Raw genomic sequence first — 15,304 nt, 5'->3', positions numbered from 1 at the left:
GAGACAAAAATTACCTTCTCTAATTCCAACAGATGAAACCTTAATACTTGTATGGCTTGAATCATCTGCAAAGATACAAACAACATGAGAATTTATCTCAGTCCCGGATTTCGGGATATTCCCCACAGCCGCCCCGGCCGTACTTTGCAGCTTGACTTTTCTTTAGTAGTAAATAAAAAGTTGTTTTGATTTATGGCAATAACACTAAAAGTTAATAGCGGTGGCTTTGTGCGCTGTTTAACGAGAAGCGATCTAGGGCTAAGCAAAAAAAAAAACCTCTGTTGCAACGAAGCAACTAAATTATACGGATCATAAACGTTTTTTTTAAATCCCTCTAAACACCGTCACTGGGTCCTCGCTCTACAAAAGCGGGAAAACGCCTCCTTGAGCGGAGGATAAAATATTTGTTTATCCTTAAGTAGGGGGGAAAGGGGAGAGAAAGGAGCGCGTTTGCGGTGGGCGAGCGAGATGGTGCATCTCCATCCCCTGCCCCTCCAGCTGCTTCCAAGGTGCGGGCAGGGGCTACCCTACAGACACCCCCAGGGGCCGGCCACAAAGCCCGCAAAGCCCCCATTTGGGTGCCACTCGCAGCCTTATGGGTTTTTACTTTTTAATTTTTTTTATTTTTTACTCACACGGAATTACCGCACTGGATTTACTCGCGATTAAAAAAAAAAATTAAAAAGGGAAAAAAAAAAAGAAAAGAAGATCCACGTGAGAAATTTTCAATTTGGCACCACAAAACGCTTGTCAAAGCTCGCAACCACCTCTCCAGAAGACATAAAGTTAAAAAAGAAAAAAAAAAAAAGAAAGGGAAGGGAAGGGAAGGGAGGGTGGCAGGGTGGGGGTGGGGAGAGGAAGAAGTGTTGTTAACTCTTACCAAGTTATCCAGTTCAGGATTAGAGGAAAATAGGGGTTTCTCTGCTCGGATCTAAATATAAGAAAGGGGAGGAAAGGGAAAAAAAAAAAAAAAAGAGAGATTTGAAATATGGAAGCAGAAAAAGCAGACGTTATTATTTCTTGCTTCATTACACTGTCGGGTCCATTATGTAACCTTTCGTGCAAAGCTCTGCCTGCTGGATTTAGTGCATCATCTGAACACTTTAACAAGTGAATCAAATACACCCCAAATACCTACGGAGCTGCCGAGGCTGAGCCCCGGCCCGGCTCGGCTCCCGCAGCAGAGCTCCGCGGCTGGGCAGGCTCGCTCCCAGGAGCTAATTCGGTTACGGGGGTGCAGATGCCGAGATTTCCCGATTTTATTTATTTATTTATTTAATTTCGGGGTGTTGTTTTTTCTTTTTTGGGGGGGGGGTGTTGTTTTGGTTTGCTTTTGCCTCTCTCGGTGAGAGAGGGGGGCGGGGGAAACGCGCATCTTTATCTCAGCAGAGACTTGTTTTTCTCGTTACGATTTTTTTTTTTTTTTTACTGTTTCAACCCGTTTTTTTGCTGACCTGTTTGGCGAACACTGCTATGTCTTCATTGAAAGACTCAGAGGAGCAAACATCGCCTCCCGCTACCCCGGGCTCCCTGGGTGTGCATGTAGCTAATTCACATTTCTCAAAAATCAGTGCTAAAAGAGGGAACAGGGGGTGTCTGAAAGAAAATACAATAGTCACACACACACAAACAGAGGGAGAAGAAGAAGAGAAAAAAAAAAAAACAACAACGAAACAGAAAACAAACACAACAATAGTTAGTCCCGCAAGCAGCCTGCGTGCGGAGGGGGGGCACCGAGCGAGGGGCCCCATCCTGCTCCCGGCCGCGGCTCGGAGCCCTGGGAACCATGCATCGCCCCGGCCGTGGCCGCGCTGGGGACCCTTAGGACAGGCTAAGAATAAAAACCCAAGCGGTTTCCAGCAGCCATTTTGAATTAACTTTCCTTGTCTCTCTCTCTCTCTCTCTCTCCCTCTTTTTTTTTTCTTTTAAATAAATAAATAAGTAAAATAAATAAAAAAAAAAGAATCAGCATCTACAGACGTGCACTTCTGCCTCTCTCCTGCTTTTTTAATTCCCATTTTCTGCCAGATGACTTTCTGGGAGCGACTAAAAAAAATAAATCGTAACAAAAACAACAAAAGCCCACCAGGAGCACCCAGACCCCTTCGCCACCCCCTTGCACCACTACCTCAAAAAAAGGAAAAACAGAGCCCCATGCCCCCAAAAACCAGGGGCACAAACCCAGGCTCCCGGCTCCGCGCAGCGCCCGGCGTGCAGGAGGGAGCCAGGTGCTCGAAACCACTGCCCTGCACCTTCCTCTGCCTGCCCTCGGCCGCTTAATAATTTAAATAAAGCTTTAAGCGTGGGCACACACGCATCTATAAGTGTATTTACAACAGGGGCTTGGGGTTTTGCTTTTTTATTTCCCTCTCCAGGGCTTCGTATTATTATCATTTTTTTTTTACTTCTTATTTTTTTTTTTCCTGGAGGGTACCCGTGCGGCACCGAGCTGAAAGCAGCCCTACAGATCCCTGATAACCCGATAAAGAAAGCGGACAGCGTGATTCCCCCCGTGTCCGCCCACCCCCTCGCTGCAGCACGCAACTGTTTTGAGAGCGATTTTAAGAGGCTCTCCGACTTCCCTTCGGCTCGACCCCGGGCAGATGCCTTGGGAAAGCAGCGGCCGCCCTACAAGACCCAGCGCACCGGCCTAGGACCGCTCTGCGCCCCGCCGCGCACCGAGGGGCGGCCGGCGCCGGTGGCTGCGAAGTTCCCAAAAATCCCCCCGGCCGCAGTGACACCGAAAGCGGTTATAAAAAGGGACAAGGGTCGAGGGAACCGGCCCGGGATTTCCCCCCTTCTTTGCTGCGGCCGGAAACGGCCCGAAAACGGCCCGAAAATCGGGCGCAGCGCTCCTGGGCGCAGCTTTCGCACCCGGCGCAGGTTGCGCACCGGGAACGCTTCCCTCCTCCTCTTCCCGGCTGCGGGAGGGGACGCCCCAAAACCCTCCGGGAGGGCGATCCCCGACCCTTTCTCTCTCCCCCTCTTTCCCCCCGGCTCGCCCCAAAAGCGCGCGGCGCTCGCCCCCCGCGCGGGGTGCGCGTCCCCCCGGGGGGGCTGCGCGGAGGTTGCGCGGGCGCGGCACCTACCCGTAGATGGCATCTTTATCCCTTTTGAGGGCGTCGTTGACGGAGGCGCCCATGGCGGGGGGCATGGCGTTGGCGTGGGCGGCGTGCGGGTACTGGTGCGAGTGGAGCGGCGGCCCGTGGTTGAGGTGGTGCACGGGCTGCATGGGGCGGGCGCCGTGGGGGTCCCCGTACATGGTGGTGGGGATGCCCACCCCCTCCATGCCGCCGTAGTGGGGCAGCTCGTCGTACTGCGGGGCACACAGAGCGCAGAGCGGTCAGCACGGAGGAGAGGGGAGCAGCCCCCCGGGAGTCCCCATTACCGCCCCCCAGACCCCCCCCCCCCCCCTTTCCAACGCGCACCCGCCCTGAAATAAAAACCGAACGGCCCCGGGGGGAGATGGGGCCGAGCCCCGGCAGCCCGCATCCTCCAGATCCTTGAGGGTGGGGGGAAAAAGAAAAAAAAACACAACAACATAAAATTAAATACCCCCCCCCCTCCCGCTCAGCCTGCTGTTCATTCAGCCCGAGTTTCCCCGCCGCCAAACTTTTGGTGCCGGTAACGAGCCGGGTACCCAACCCGGCCAGGAGCAGCGAGGATGCAAAGTTCAGCAGCGGAGAGGAAGAACAGGGGAAACAACAAAAAAGAAATTTAAAAAATCGAGGAAAAAAAAAAAAGCGATTTTTCTTTTCTTATTTTTTTTTTTTCTCCAGCGGCCGCACACACAACGCACTTCAACGCCGAAAGGCTGCAGGCGTCCGCACGGGCTGTCGGGCTCCCGGGATGGCTTTTTAAAGTTTTTCTTTTTTTCTTTTTCTTTGTTAAAGATTACGGAGAGCAGGCTACCGCGGTTCCCAGGCACCGGGGGAAACTGCCACTTTTCGTCTCTTAAAAGCGAAGGTGTGAATGACCAGGTTTAGAGAGCCCTGACACTTGCTTGGACCGAGCGAGTAAAAGGCAAGTTGTCAGCGGAGCAACTTTCTTTCCCGAGCAGCCCTCGGAGGGGCGGCAGGCGAAATTACGCACGGAAAACTTCTGCCGAGGGCTTTTCCCCTCGCCAAAGCCTGCCCGCAGGACCCCGGCTGCCCCCCCGCTCCATTTCTGCCCAAATTTCAATGGGGAGGTAGCTGGAGGGGGGGGGGGGGAAGGAAAAAAAAATAGGGGATGGCATCCAAAATAACAAGGTATAACAATGCACATGGCAGCGCACGCTGCTAGCCCCTAATTCAGGTTAAAGTCAGGGATCAGTTTCTTTTTAAAGAGCTTTGCCCATCGCACTGCACCTTCATAACCGAAAAAAAAAAAAATTAAGGGAAAAAAAAAAAAGAGGAAAAGAGAGAGGAAAAAAAAAAAAGTTCTGCTTACTCCCAGCTCTAAGTTATCCTCCGAAAGTGACGCGGTATATCATCAGTAACACAGCCCAACGCTCCGAGACATGCACACATTAAAATATTTCAAGCACTGGTGACTTTAAAAAAGACATCGGTAGGACTAGAGCTACAAAACCAACAGATACAGAGGCTCGGACATATTCACTTACATGCCTGCATGTCATTAATGTATAGAAAGCTTGCCTTTTCCGTGAGAGATCCGGGATGGGGATTGAAAGAATCAAGAAAACGTCAATATATACAGGTTTTTAAGTCTACAAGTACAACTGAGAAATCCTCCCGGGCCAGGACACCGCTTTGTGCCCCTGCTCCAAAGAGGAGGGGAAAAAGGAAAAAGAAAAAAAAAAAAAGGAAAAAAAAAAAAGAAAACAAAAACTTTTTCGCAGCGTCTCTGTCAGCCACGTTTCAATATCATTTCACATTTGAAATCCATTTTTTTTAATACGTACCCTTTGCGCCATCGGCCTGCTCGCTCCCTTCCTACTTCAACTTCTAATATATCCTCTTTAAGGCCAGTGTGAAAAGAAAGGATCGCGAAGTTTCCCCCCCCCTCTCCCCCAAAAAAATGCAAAAATCCCTCAGCGTCGCCAGCAATGGAAGCAATCGGGTAAAATCTTCGGCTTGCTGGATCTCAGCGAAGCGATGCGGTAACTCAGCATTAAAAAAGGAGGAGAGAAAAAAAAATCGGGAAAAAAAAATAATAAAAATTCAACTCTCCCTCCTTCCTTCCTTTTTTTTTCTTCCTTCCCTCTCTCCCTGTCTCCTCTCTCTCTGCCTCTGACTCTTCCCCCTCCGGTTTCCAAGACAGCAGCGGGACGGAGGCAAGTATCCTTTCCCCAAATCGCCTCTTTTTCTCCTCTCTTTTCTCTCCTTTTTTTACGGCGCCCCTCGGCCCCGGCTCGCGGCTCTCATGGCTGGCGGGCGGTCAGGTGCCGCCTGACGGCTGACGATCCGCTGCGGGCGCTCCCCTCCACGCCGCGCCTGGGAGACCTCGGGCGCTCACCAAAAAAAAAAAAAAAAAAAAAAATTAAAAAATTAAAAAAAAAAATTGAAAAAGGGGAGGAGGGAGAGCTGGGGGTGAAAAATTCTCAAAAATAAAAAAGCTCTCTAACGCGCCGGCTCCTTTTATTACGGTTATTATGATGTTGACGACGGGGGCTTTTTAAATTTTTTTTTTTTAATTTTTTGGGTTCTTTTTTTTTTGTTCTTTTTTTTTTAAAAAGGTTCTTTTTTTTTTTTTTTTTTTTTTTTTGTGCTCCTCGCTCGGCTCGCTGCTGATTCCTGCCCGGCGCCGGCTCGCTCTGCCCCTGCGCGGCCGGCGGGCGAGGCTGGGCGGTAGGCGGGCGCGGTGCGGTGCGGTGCCGGGCCGGGCCGTGCCGTGCTAGCCCGCCTCTTCGCTGCTCTTCCTCCTCCTCCTCCTCCTCCTCCTCCTCCTCTTCCTCCTCCTCCTCCTCCTCCTTCGCCGCCGCCGCCGCCGCAGCGCCGCGCCGAGCGGCGGGCAGGAGCCGACTGCGGGAACCCGGAAGTAGTGGTGGCCATAACAGGTCGCGCCTCACACAATGCGCCGGGCGCCCGCAACTCCCAGCGCAGCGCGGGGGGGGCGCTGCCCCCCCCCTCCCCGTTCCCCTATCTCCCTTTAGCCCTCCCCGTACAGACGCCCCCCCCTCCTAACCCCCCCCCCCGTGGGTACGGCCCGGCCCCGCGTAGCCACGCCGGGGGGGCCCCCGGGAGGCCGCGGGGCTTTGTGTGCAGGAGGCTCCGCGCCCGCGCAGCGCCCCCCCCCGCATCCCCGTCCCCCCCCTCCCTTCCCTCACGGCCGCGGCCCCGGCCCCGGCGGCGGCTCCCCCCGCGGCCGCCGCTCAGTGAGCTCACCCGGCCCCCGGCCGCCGCCGCCGCGCCGCCGCCGCCCAATCAGCGCCGCGCCGCCCCGAGCCGCGCCCCCATTGGTCCGCGCGGGGAGAGGGGCGCGGGGGGGCGGGGGCGCGCCGGGAGAGCCGAGGGGCGGCGGTGACCCCGCGCCGGGACCGGCACCGGGACCCGGACCCGGTCCTGATCCTGATCCTGATCCTGGTCCCGGTCCGGGTCCCGGTCCGGGTCCTGGTCCCGGTACCGGACCCCGATCCCGGACCCGGTCCCGGTCCCAGCACCGCACCCGGTCCCCGCCACCGGACCCCTCTCCGCACCCGGTGCACCCCCAACCCCTCCCCGTACCTGCGGGCACCGGGCGATGCTCCCCGCATCGCCTCCCCGGACCCGTCCGAACCCCCCCGTAGCTCTCCGTAGCCCCCCGTACCCTCCCGTGCCCTCCCGTGCCCCCGTCCCGGTCGCCTCCCGCTCGGGGGAAACCCGCGCCGAGCCCCCCGGCCCGCTCCCGACCCCCGTTACGCCGGCACCGGCCCTTTACCGGCGGGCGGCGGAACGCAGACCGGGCAGGTAAGCGCGCTCCCCCCCCCCACCCCACCACGGCATCCCCCCCCCTGCCGCCGGGCACCCCGGTGCTGTGCCAGCCCCTTGCTCCTTCCACCCCCTAAAAATTAAAAAATTAAAAATTAATAAAAATATATTTTTTTTAAAAAAAAGGGAAAATCCCTCCTAATCCCGAGGCAGGCCTGCCCGCGATGCATCCCGCCCGCCGGAGCCCCGCACGCTTTTACGGCGTGATTAGGGCCGTGCGAAACTGTTTGCCCAGAGCCCGCTCCGGATAAGGCTTTTACAATTAGCAAACACGCAATTAGCAAACACGCAATTAGCAAACACCTCTTACCGGCGGCGCTCGCCGAGGCGCTGCGCCCGCCGCCGGCCCTCGCTGCCCGCTGCCCCCTCGGGCGACGCCGCTTTTGGGGCCGGAGTTTAATTTTGGGGGGGGTTATTAATTTTTTTTTTTTTTGGAGGGGCCGAACTCGGAGCCGGCGGCTTGCGGAACCCGCTGCCGTCGTACCGAGGGAAGTAATGCTAAAAAAATAAAAAAATAAAAGGGAAAGGGGGAAAAAAAAACAGAGGGGGGGGATAAAGCAAGAAGTGGGGGTCCCCTGCGCCCCCCCCCCGGACCCCCCCGGGTTGTGGCCGGGCTGAGGCAGGCCTTTGGCAGCGGGTTCAGCCCCGAAAAGCCGCCTCGGGAGCAGGGGAGCCTCCTCCGCGAGGTGGAATCTGTGTCCCTTTGCTTATCGGGTAATAAATGAGGCTTTTAATCGGGCTGAATTTCCCAGCTTCGGGAAAGAATTAGTCATACCTAGGAACAATAAAAGACGGGGTTTCTAGCCGGCTTCCCTGCTCCGCTGCTGCCTTCCTAGAAGGGATTTGCGGCGAGGGGGGGGAAAGGAGCATCCGAGGGGGCTCTTTCCCCATTGATATTGAAAATCTGTAAACCTGAAATAAGAAGGAGCAAACAAACGGGAAAGGGTTCGGGAGGCGGCGGGGAGCTCCGGGCGGAACGCCGCGGATCAGGGGGGAGGCGAGCCGTGCCGAGATACCCCAAAAGGCAGCGCCCGAAGAGACGGCAGGGGAAAAAATCCCCCCTTCAAGAGCTATTGAAGGCCGGACCCGAGGGAGAGGGGAGTAAAGGGGCGGGCGGGGGCAGCATTAGGGCGCTGACCCTGCGGCGTCCCCGCACTTTTGGGGTTTGTGCGGCGAACAAAGGGCGGCCCGGCCCGGCCCGGCCCGGCTCGGCCCCGACCCCGATCCCGGTCCCGGTCCCGTTCCCGGCCCCGTTCCCAGCCCCGGCATCCCCGGGCCCGGCCCCTGCTTGCGCTCCGGCGGCGGGGGCCTTTTCTTAATTAAACGGAGGGCTTGAATAAAAGATTCCCAATAAAATTTACGCCCGTCTTAAAACTTTCTAAACGCCGCTATAAAATCCTTTTCATAAAATTAACTGGGAAATGAGTTACCGGCCCGGGCTCCTCTCAGCCCGGCTCCGCCCGGGGCTGGCCGAGCACGATCGTGGCCTCCCCGAGAACCGGGCTGCGAGGCCGGCTTCGCCCCCGCCGTGCCACCGGGGCCGTGCCGAGCCGAGCCGTGCCCGGCTCCGCGCCCCCCGCCAGCTCCCACGGCCCCGGAGCAAGCCCCGAGAGCGGCACCGCTTTTAGGGCGATTTCCTTCGCTTTTACAATTTCTTATTTTGGGGGGAGCGCACCACCTAGCCTAGTTAGAGCACGAGGCGCCCCGAAGTTCATTAGTGCTAATTAACGTGGCGGAGGGGGAGCGCTGCCCCGTGCTCCCCCCGGCTGCCCTGCGCCCCCTGCCCGTGCCGAGCCCTCTCCGCGCCTCTCGTTGAACGATAATAATAAATAATAATAATAATAGTAAAAAAAAAAAAAAAGCACCGAAACGTTGGGTGAAACTCTGGCCGCTTAATTAAAAAATCAAATCAAATAAATAAATCCGCTCGGCTGCTTTGCATTTGAAGGATTGAGCTGTTGTGCCGTCTACTGGGCGCTGCGAAAAGTGCAGCCGGGGCTGCGCCAAACCCCGCCGCGGGCTGCCCGGGGGGGGCCGGGCTGGGGGGCAGCGGGACGAGGGGCTGAGCACCTTTTGGGGGGGGTGTAAAAAAATAAATAATAAGAAGAAAGAGGGTAGATAGCGCACCCGCCTTTAAAACGCCCTCCTGAGCATCCGTCCGTGCGGAAAGCGCCGCAGCGGCCCGGTGCGAGCCCGCTTGGTGCAGGGGGCCCGGGGTGCGGGGGGGTCCGGGGGGGTCCCGGCTGCAGCCTCGCACGGAGCCCGGCCGGGAGCATCGCGCAGGGGTGGCCGGGTGGGGGGGCATCGCCCCGGCCTTGAGCGGCGGGGGAGATGTTGGGAATAAAAGTTCGGGGCGAGGTGTAAAAAAAGTGTGTGCTTTTCTTTTTTTCCCTTTCTTTTTCCTTCTTTCTTTTCCCTTCCTTTATTTTCCTTTTTTTTTTCTTTTCATTTCTTTCTTTTTCTAGCGTTCATTTTTCTTTTTTTTTCCTTTTTTTTTTTCTTTTTTCTTTTTCTTTCCGAGAAGTTTGCCGGGCGGTAGGAGCCGGTCTGCAAAGCCCTGCTCGCCTTTGTAGGGTGCCGGCAGCCCGTGCGCCTTCAGACAAAAAGCTGGCCCCCTCCGTGAGCCCCAGGGAGCTGTGAAAGCCCAGAGCTCCGCTCCCCTCTGGGGAAACCCCAGGGACCCCCCCAAAAAACCCGAGGCACCCCCGCAGAAGGGCTCGCAGCCCGGCCAGCCGTGGGGGGAGCGCAGCCCCGGCCGCTCGGTGCAGAGCCAGCGCTGCGGCTCCCTCCCTTCGGAGTCACTTGGGAAAGTTCAACAGAGGGTGACATTAGCCTAAAATATTCGATACCTTTTCCCGGAGACTTTCCCCGCTCCTGCTGCGCTAAAGTCCAGCTCCGAGTTCGCGCCTGCTGCCTCCGGAGGAAAAATTTAAAATAATAGTAATAAAAAATAAAAAATAAAACCCAACAAAACCCAGCGACCTGGCCGATTTCTGCCAGCCAGGACCACGGGAGCTTCCCCCCGAGCAGACAAAGCAGCGAGGACACGCCGCCGTGCCCCCGGTGCAAGCAGCCCAACGAAGCCCGTTCCCCTCTAACCGGGTCGCAAAGCTCCCTCTCGGGGTGCAGCGTGGCGGGGACCGGACTCAACCCCCCGATTTCAGACTGGACACGGAGAGCCGGGACCTCGGGGCGCCCCGGTGAGCCGCAGCACGGCGGAGCGGTGCCGGAGCCCCGGCCACTTGCTGCTTTTTGCCGACCAACTCCTTCTGGGCACCGCTCCCTCCCCGCTACCTGCCGCGTCCCCGCCAGCACCGGGGCAGAAATCACGCACACGCTGTAAATAATAAATTAAAAAATAGCAATAATCCACCCCCGGGATGGTAACAGAGAAGGGAAGCGCTCTGCCGGGCGGCAGCCGGCTGCACGGCCGCAGCTCCGGTGCCACCCGCTCCCGGTCGCACTCCCGGTGTCACTCCCGGTCCCGGTCCCGGATCCGGTCCCGGTCCCAGCCCCACGCCTTGCCCCCCGTTCTCCCCCCAGAATCACGATCCGCCGCCGCCGCGCTGCTCTCCGCACCCCTGGGTGCGTTATCACCGCCCTGTGCGTAGTTGCCTACTGACTTTGCTACATGGAGCCGCGGAGCTGTTTGAACACCCAGCCTTCCCCCCGCAAACAATTATCCCGGCAATGAATTTACAAAAAAAAATATAAATAAATAAAAATAATAATACAAAAGGCTGCGGAATGGCTTAAACTTGCTCTTGCTCCTCCGTTTTCCAACGGCTTGCACCGGTACCGGCGCACAAAGTGGTCGTCTCGAAGCGCTTTGCATCCGACTTTGTTTGCCAGTGCGGGCAAAAGGAGAGCAAACGGGGGCAGAAAGAGCGCAAATGGGGGTGAAAAGAGAGTAGATTGTGGCAGCGGGTGGCGGCCGGGTGGGGGACCCCCCCCGCTGTGCTCACGGCGGGGTCTCGCAGGTGTCCCCGCACACACCTGGCTCTGCACCTCTGCACTGCCCTGCGGAATCTGTGGCCAGCAAGGACACCTGTGAGAAAATCCTGCATGGCTCCGCGTGGGTGTGAGCACGAAGGTCTGTTTTAAGGACAATATGGGGAAAATCCCTCCTCGTTAATCAGTTTTGAGCCCCCTGCTTTGCAGGAGAGGCGTCCAAACTCATGCGGCCCCTCTCCCCGCGGCACAAGCAGTGCCACGCAAGCCACGCCGTCCCCAAAACCATCAGGCTGGGGTTTGTCCCCCGGGACAGGAGCGCTTGCCTACGGGGCCCCCTCTTTGCCGTCCCCTCTCCATTCTCCTCACTCGCTGGATGGAGCAGAGGCAGCTGCCGTCGCCCTTGAGCCTTGCAGGGGAAGGCGGCCTCCTCCTGCACCGAGGCCGGCTTCCCGAGGCAGCAGCTGCGAGAGGCGGGCAGGGAGGGGGGAAAAAATTAAAAGAAGTGAGGGAAAGAAGAAGGGGGGTCGGGGAAGAGAGGCGGTGAAAGCTGCACTTTCCTCCGAGCGGAGAGAGAGCGTCCCCTCGGAGGGGCCCCAGCCCCAGGAGCTGCCTCCCGAGCCCTGGGCCTCCCACACGGCAGTGGTTCCTCTGGCTGGGCCCCTGCTGCCCCACGCCGCCTCTGCCCGCGTGGGGACGGCGAGGTGAGTGGGGACAGCGACATGGGGATGGCGAGACCTATGGGGGCCAGGCCAGGCCCACAGGCTGGCTTCGGAATGGGGAGCTCCGAAGGTCGAGGGTTTTGGAGCATCCCGCGTGAGGACGTGATGCCAATGGCCAGTTTCTAGGACTCTTTTAGAGAGCTCGGTAAAAGACCTGCAGCCGGGGATGCCAAAGGGAAACGCGGGTCAGGAGAACCTGTCGAGGTGGGTGCATCAAAAGCGCTTGCTTCCAGATCACCCCACTGGGCACTTTTTGTACCTCCAGCACATTAGCTTCAGTTAAACAGCTCTAATTGCACTTTAAAGACAACGCTCTCCTTCTGTTATCCCCAACTGAGTCATGGGAACAAGATGAGGACTCACACGGGCACCCCAACACCCCAAACTCTGCAAAGGGAGCATTTCTTATGCAGAACCAGAGAAACAGCTCCTGGAGCAACCAGCTCAGCTCACCCCACCTGCAACACCATTTCCACGCATTTAGTACACTTCAGATCAATCTCATCGTCTGTATTTTGGCTAAGAGGGCTTTCAGCACGCTTTGAAGGGCGACTATCCCGAAATTCATCCTTTCAGTTCAAATTTCCAAAGGTAGTTTGGTTCTTCTCTCCACGTGGCAGGGACCGCAGTCCACCCTTAGAGAAAATTTGGCACCTAATTCCTGACAGAGGTCTAAACCTTCTCGAACAAGCATGGGCAGCAAGCTGCGCTTCAGGAGCTGCCTACAAACACAAGGCTCATTGACAGTCAGTAGGATTAAGTGCCTAAACCACCTTTTGAAAAGGGACGTACCTTTCTGAAGGTACACAGACCTCGTTGCACGTGTAGACATGACCAAAGTCACTCCAAGCCTCTCAGCTGGGGAGCCAATAAAAGCACATCAGTGGGCTCTACCCACCCAACAGCTCCCCAGGGGTTTGGGGGACGCCGAATCCTTTGCCCCAGTGAAAACAGGAGGTTTTCAAGGCATTTAACCAAGCGGCTATGTGGTGGCACATGGTGAAACGCTGCCCCTCAGGCCTCCACTTGAGGACCAGCTGTTCCCACCCCTCTCTTCACTAATTCCTAAAAAGCATCCCTGGACCTTGCCCAGACCTACCCCCCCTTGAATATCTTGCTTTAAACCATTTTTCCCATACTATCTTAGATCATATTCCTCCTTTTACATTTCCGTGTTGAAGTTTGTTATAGTTTATTACAGTCATCTGTGCTGCTGATTATTTGTATCCCTATTACATCCCTGTCCTTGCTAGTATTGGAAACGCTTCTTACTTCAGGACTCTTTTCAGATTTCATTCCTATGCTGCTCACCCCATTTTCCCACCGAGCCCAATCTGCCTTGCCTTTATTCTTGCCAAACTCTTGCTCCTTTTCCTTCGCTGTACATCACGGCCAGGCTTTTCCTTCACTCTTTTCTATGCATGCTGCACCTCTCTCCTGATGAAGAGACCCTCACCGGGTTTCAGCTCCGTTGTCGTTGCCATTAGTGTTACATTTCTAGTTATTCTTGCCTCTTCCCAAAGCCTTTGAAGTTGTGTAGAGACAATTTGATTCATTAGTACACTCAGCCTCGCAGTAACCCTAGCTCCTGCTTTATTTTCTGTATTGGAAGCACATGTCAGAGCCTCTACATGAGGGGAAAGCTCCGCTGTCTGCCTTTCCTACATGGGTCAAACTCTGCTTAAAAATCTTTGCCTTGCTGAACTCAAGTGGCCGGTGGCTTTCTCCTGCTGTGCTGCACATCCCTCGGGTGCCTCCCTCTGCCTCGTGGGGCTGGGAGGCAGTGTACAGCCCCCCTTCTTCTGGCAGCCGGGATCTGGGCCGGGCTCCTCCAAGAAGGACCACGAGCGGACCACTCGCCTCCTCGCTCAGGTGGCTCCTCCCAAGCCCCATCTCAACAAGGCAGGGTGAGCATCACAGGCGTAAAATGTGGCTCCACGTGTGTTCCTTGCTCAGCCTTCCCAGGCTGTCCCGCTGCTGGGCTTTGTTTCCAGCCCCTGCCTTCCCTGCTCCGAGCTCCACAAAGCTCCTCGGTCTTCACCATCTTTGCTGGCTCCTTCACTGCCCGGGGTGCTTGAGTGATCCTGAGCTCCTGCAGACACGGCACGAGACCGTCACCAACAGCCAGGGGCTCTCAGAGGAGCTTTACCTCACGAGTGCCTTCCAAAATCAGTGTTAAAAGGAAGAGGCCTCCTAAGAAAACTCCGCCGCGGGACCACTTGTTGCTGCGGGTGTGTAGTTTATTCCATTCCCTCTTTCCGCTTTCCAGTGCTTTTCCTACAGCTTTTCTTACCTGCCTGCCTCTTAATATAGATTTTGTTTGGGAAGCCAAGCCCGCCTGCCTCATGTTTTCCCTTGGATCTGTTCCCTTCTCCTCGCACAGGTTGCCCACTGCTCTCAGCAGCTCTTCTCTCGGCTGACGTCGCCGCCGGAGTCCCTCTCCGTCTACCTTGCCTCTGCTCACTTTGATCAAAAAGAAATCCATTTACAAGCGTCGGCACAAACAGGCCCATGGGTTTCTAGCCAAAACCAGCTGATGTCAAAATATCCCGGCTTTCACTTCGGCTTGGTGCTTAAACTGGCTAGGACGAGGAGAGCCCAAAAGAAAAAGCACTTCGTTACGATTTATGAGCGGTTTCTGTTTGTTTAGCCCAAATGAGTCAGTCATCAATTTAAGAAAATCAATATAAGATTGGTTTAAATCAAATTAAGTGTTCATACAGGGGCTTTACCCCCATATTTTAACAAGTTAATTTAAAATTACACTTCGGATTGCTTTCCTGCTTGGAAGAGGCCCATTTCCAGGGACCAGACTGCGAATGGTGGTCGGCCCAGCAGGTCTGGAAGAAGGTGGTGGGAGCAGCTGGATCCCAGTGGCTCTGGAAAACTGACCGGTGCTCAGTGACCCAGCCCGTGTGTCCTTCAAACCTTGGTCTCAGTGACTTTTCCAACGAGCTGAAGCAGGCGACCTGGGTTAGAAAAGCTCATTTTCGCCGTGACTCTATGGGTTTTGCCCAAAAGGTTGCCACCCGCTCTACCAAGTTTTCAAGAATTTGTAACTATCAAGGGCCAAGTTCAGCCAAATCCTGTTGAAGGACGGGAGGAGGAGGCTGCTTGCAGCCAGGTGGCTTTGCACAATGCATCTTCTCTTCAAAACCCCAAGCTGACGACCAGGAGAGCAGGTCCAGCCTTGGTCCTCTGCTCGTCACCCATCCACAAACCCGTTTGCTCTGGCATCCCAAATGCACGCTGGCCCCGTCTCACCAAGCCAGCGGTTCCTTTCTTTAATTCTTTCTTTCATTCTTTCTTTCTGTCTTGCCCAATTCGTGTGGGTTTTAGCGTTGCACATTTTCCTGTTATTTTTGCTGCTGCACTCGGAGCCCTTCGCTGCTCTGGCCCTGTGCCAAGGAGCCTTCCTCCGCCACGTTTTTAGCTTCTTACCCCCAGGAGGGGAGAGCTTGAATTTGTTTCAACATTTTCTTCTTTTTATTTGTTTTCTTCTTTTCTGTCGAGCCCGTAATTTAGTTCTGCTGACACAAATGGTTAACCCCGTAGTGGGAATCTACTTAGAAACCCTCTCCGAAGATATCTGCTCGTATCACCGCAGCCTCTGGTTTTGACGCTCAGATTTATTTTTTCCCATAAGACCCCCAGAAATGACGGGCTCTAAAATACCCCTCAGAACTGTTACAGTGCCAAAAAGAGGGCACGGGGCTTCGT

General features: G+C 55.8%; 1 protein-coding gene across 5 annotated transcripts in view; it reads right to left on the bottom strand.

Moving 5' to 3' along the window:
- MEIS1 (Meis homeobox 1) overlaps window positions 1-15,304 on the bottom strand; it is a 198,184-nt gene that overhangs the window by 99,621 nt on the left and 83,259 nt on the right. For 2 of the 5 annotated variants that reach the window (XM_080587076.1, XM_080587073.1), the window contains exons 1-5: window positions 4,607-4,897; window positions 3,090-3,316; window positions 1,455-1,596; window positions 881-931; window positions 15-65 (exon numbers count right to left, since the gene is read on the bottom strand). In XM_080587076.1, the coding sequence (XP_080443202.1) occupies window positions 15-65; window positions 881-931; window positions 1,455-1,596; window positions 3,090-3,316; window positions 4,607-4,621 (486 nt within the window). In that variant the 5' untranslated portion in view covers window positions 4,622-4,897. The other 3 variants (XM_080587074.1, XM_080587077.1, XM_080587075.1) reach the window with 3 other exon arrangements.

This window comes from Anser brachyrhynchus (assembly GCF_964034855.1).
Source record: "Anser brachyrhynchus genome assembly, chromosome: 3".
NCBI classification, from domain to species: domain Eukaryota; kingdom Metazoa; phylum Chordata; class Aves; order Anseriformes; family Anatidae; genus Anser; species Anser brachyrhynchus.
The sequence above is the reverse complement of the archived record's forward strand: the minus strand, read 5'-3'. Positions and strand labels throughout refer to the sequence as shown.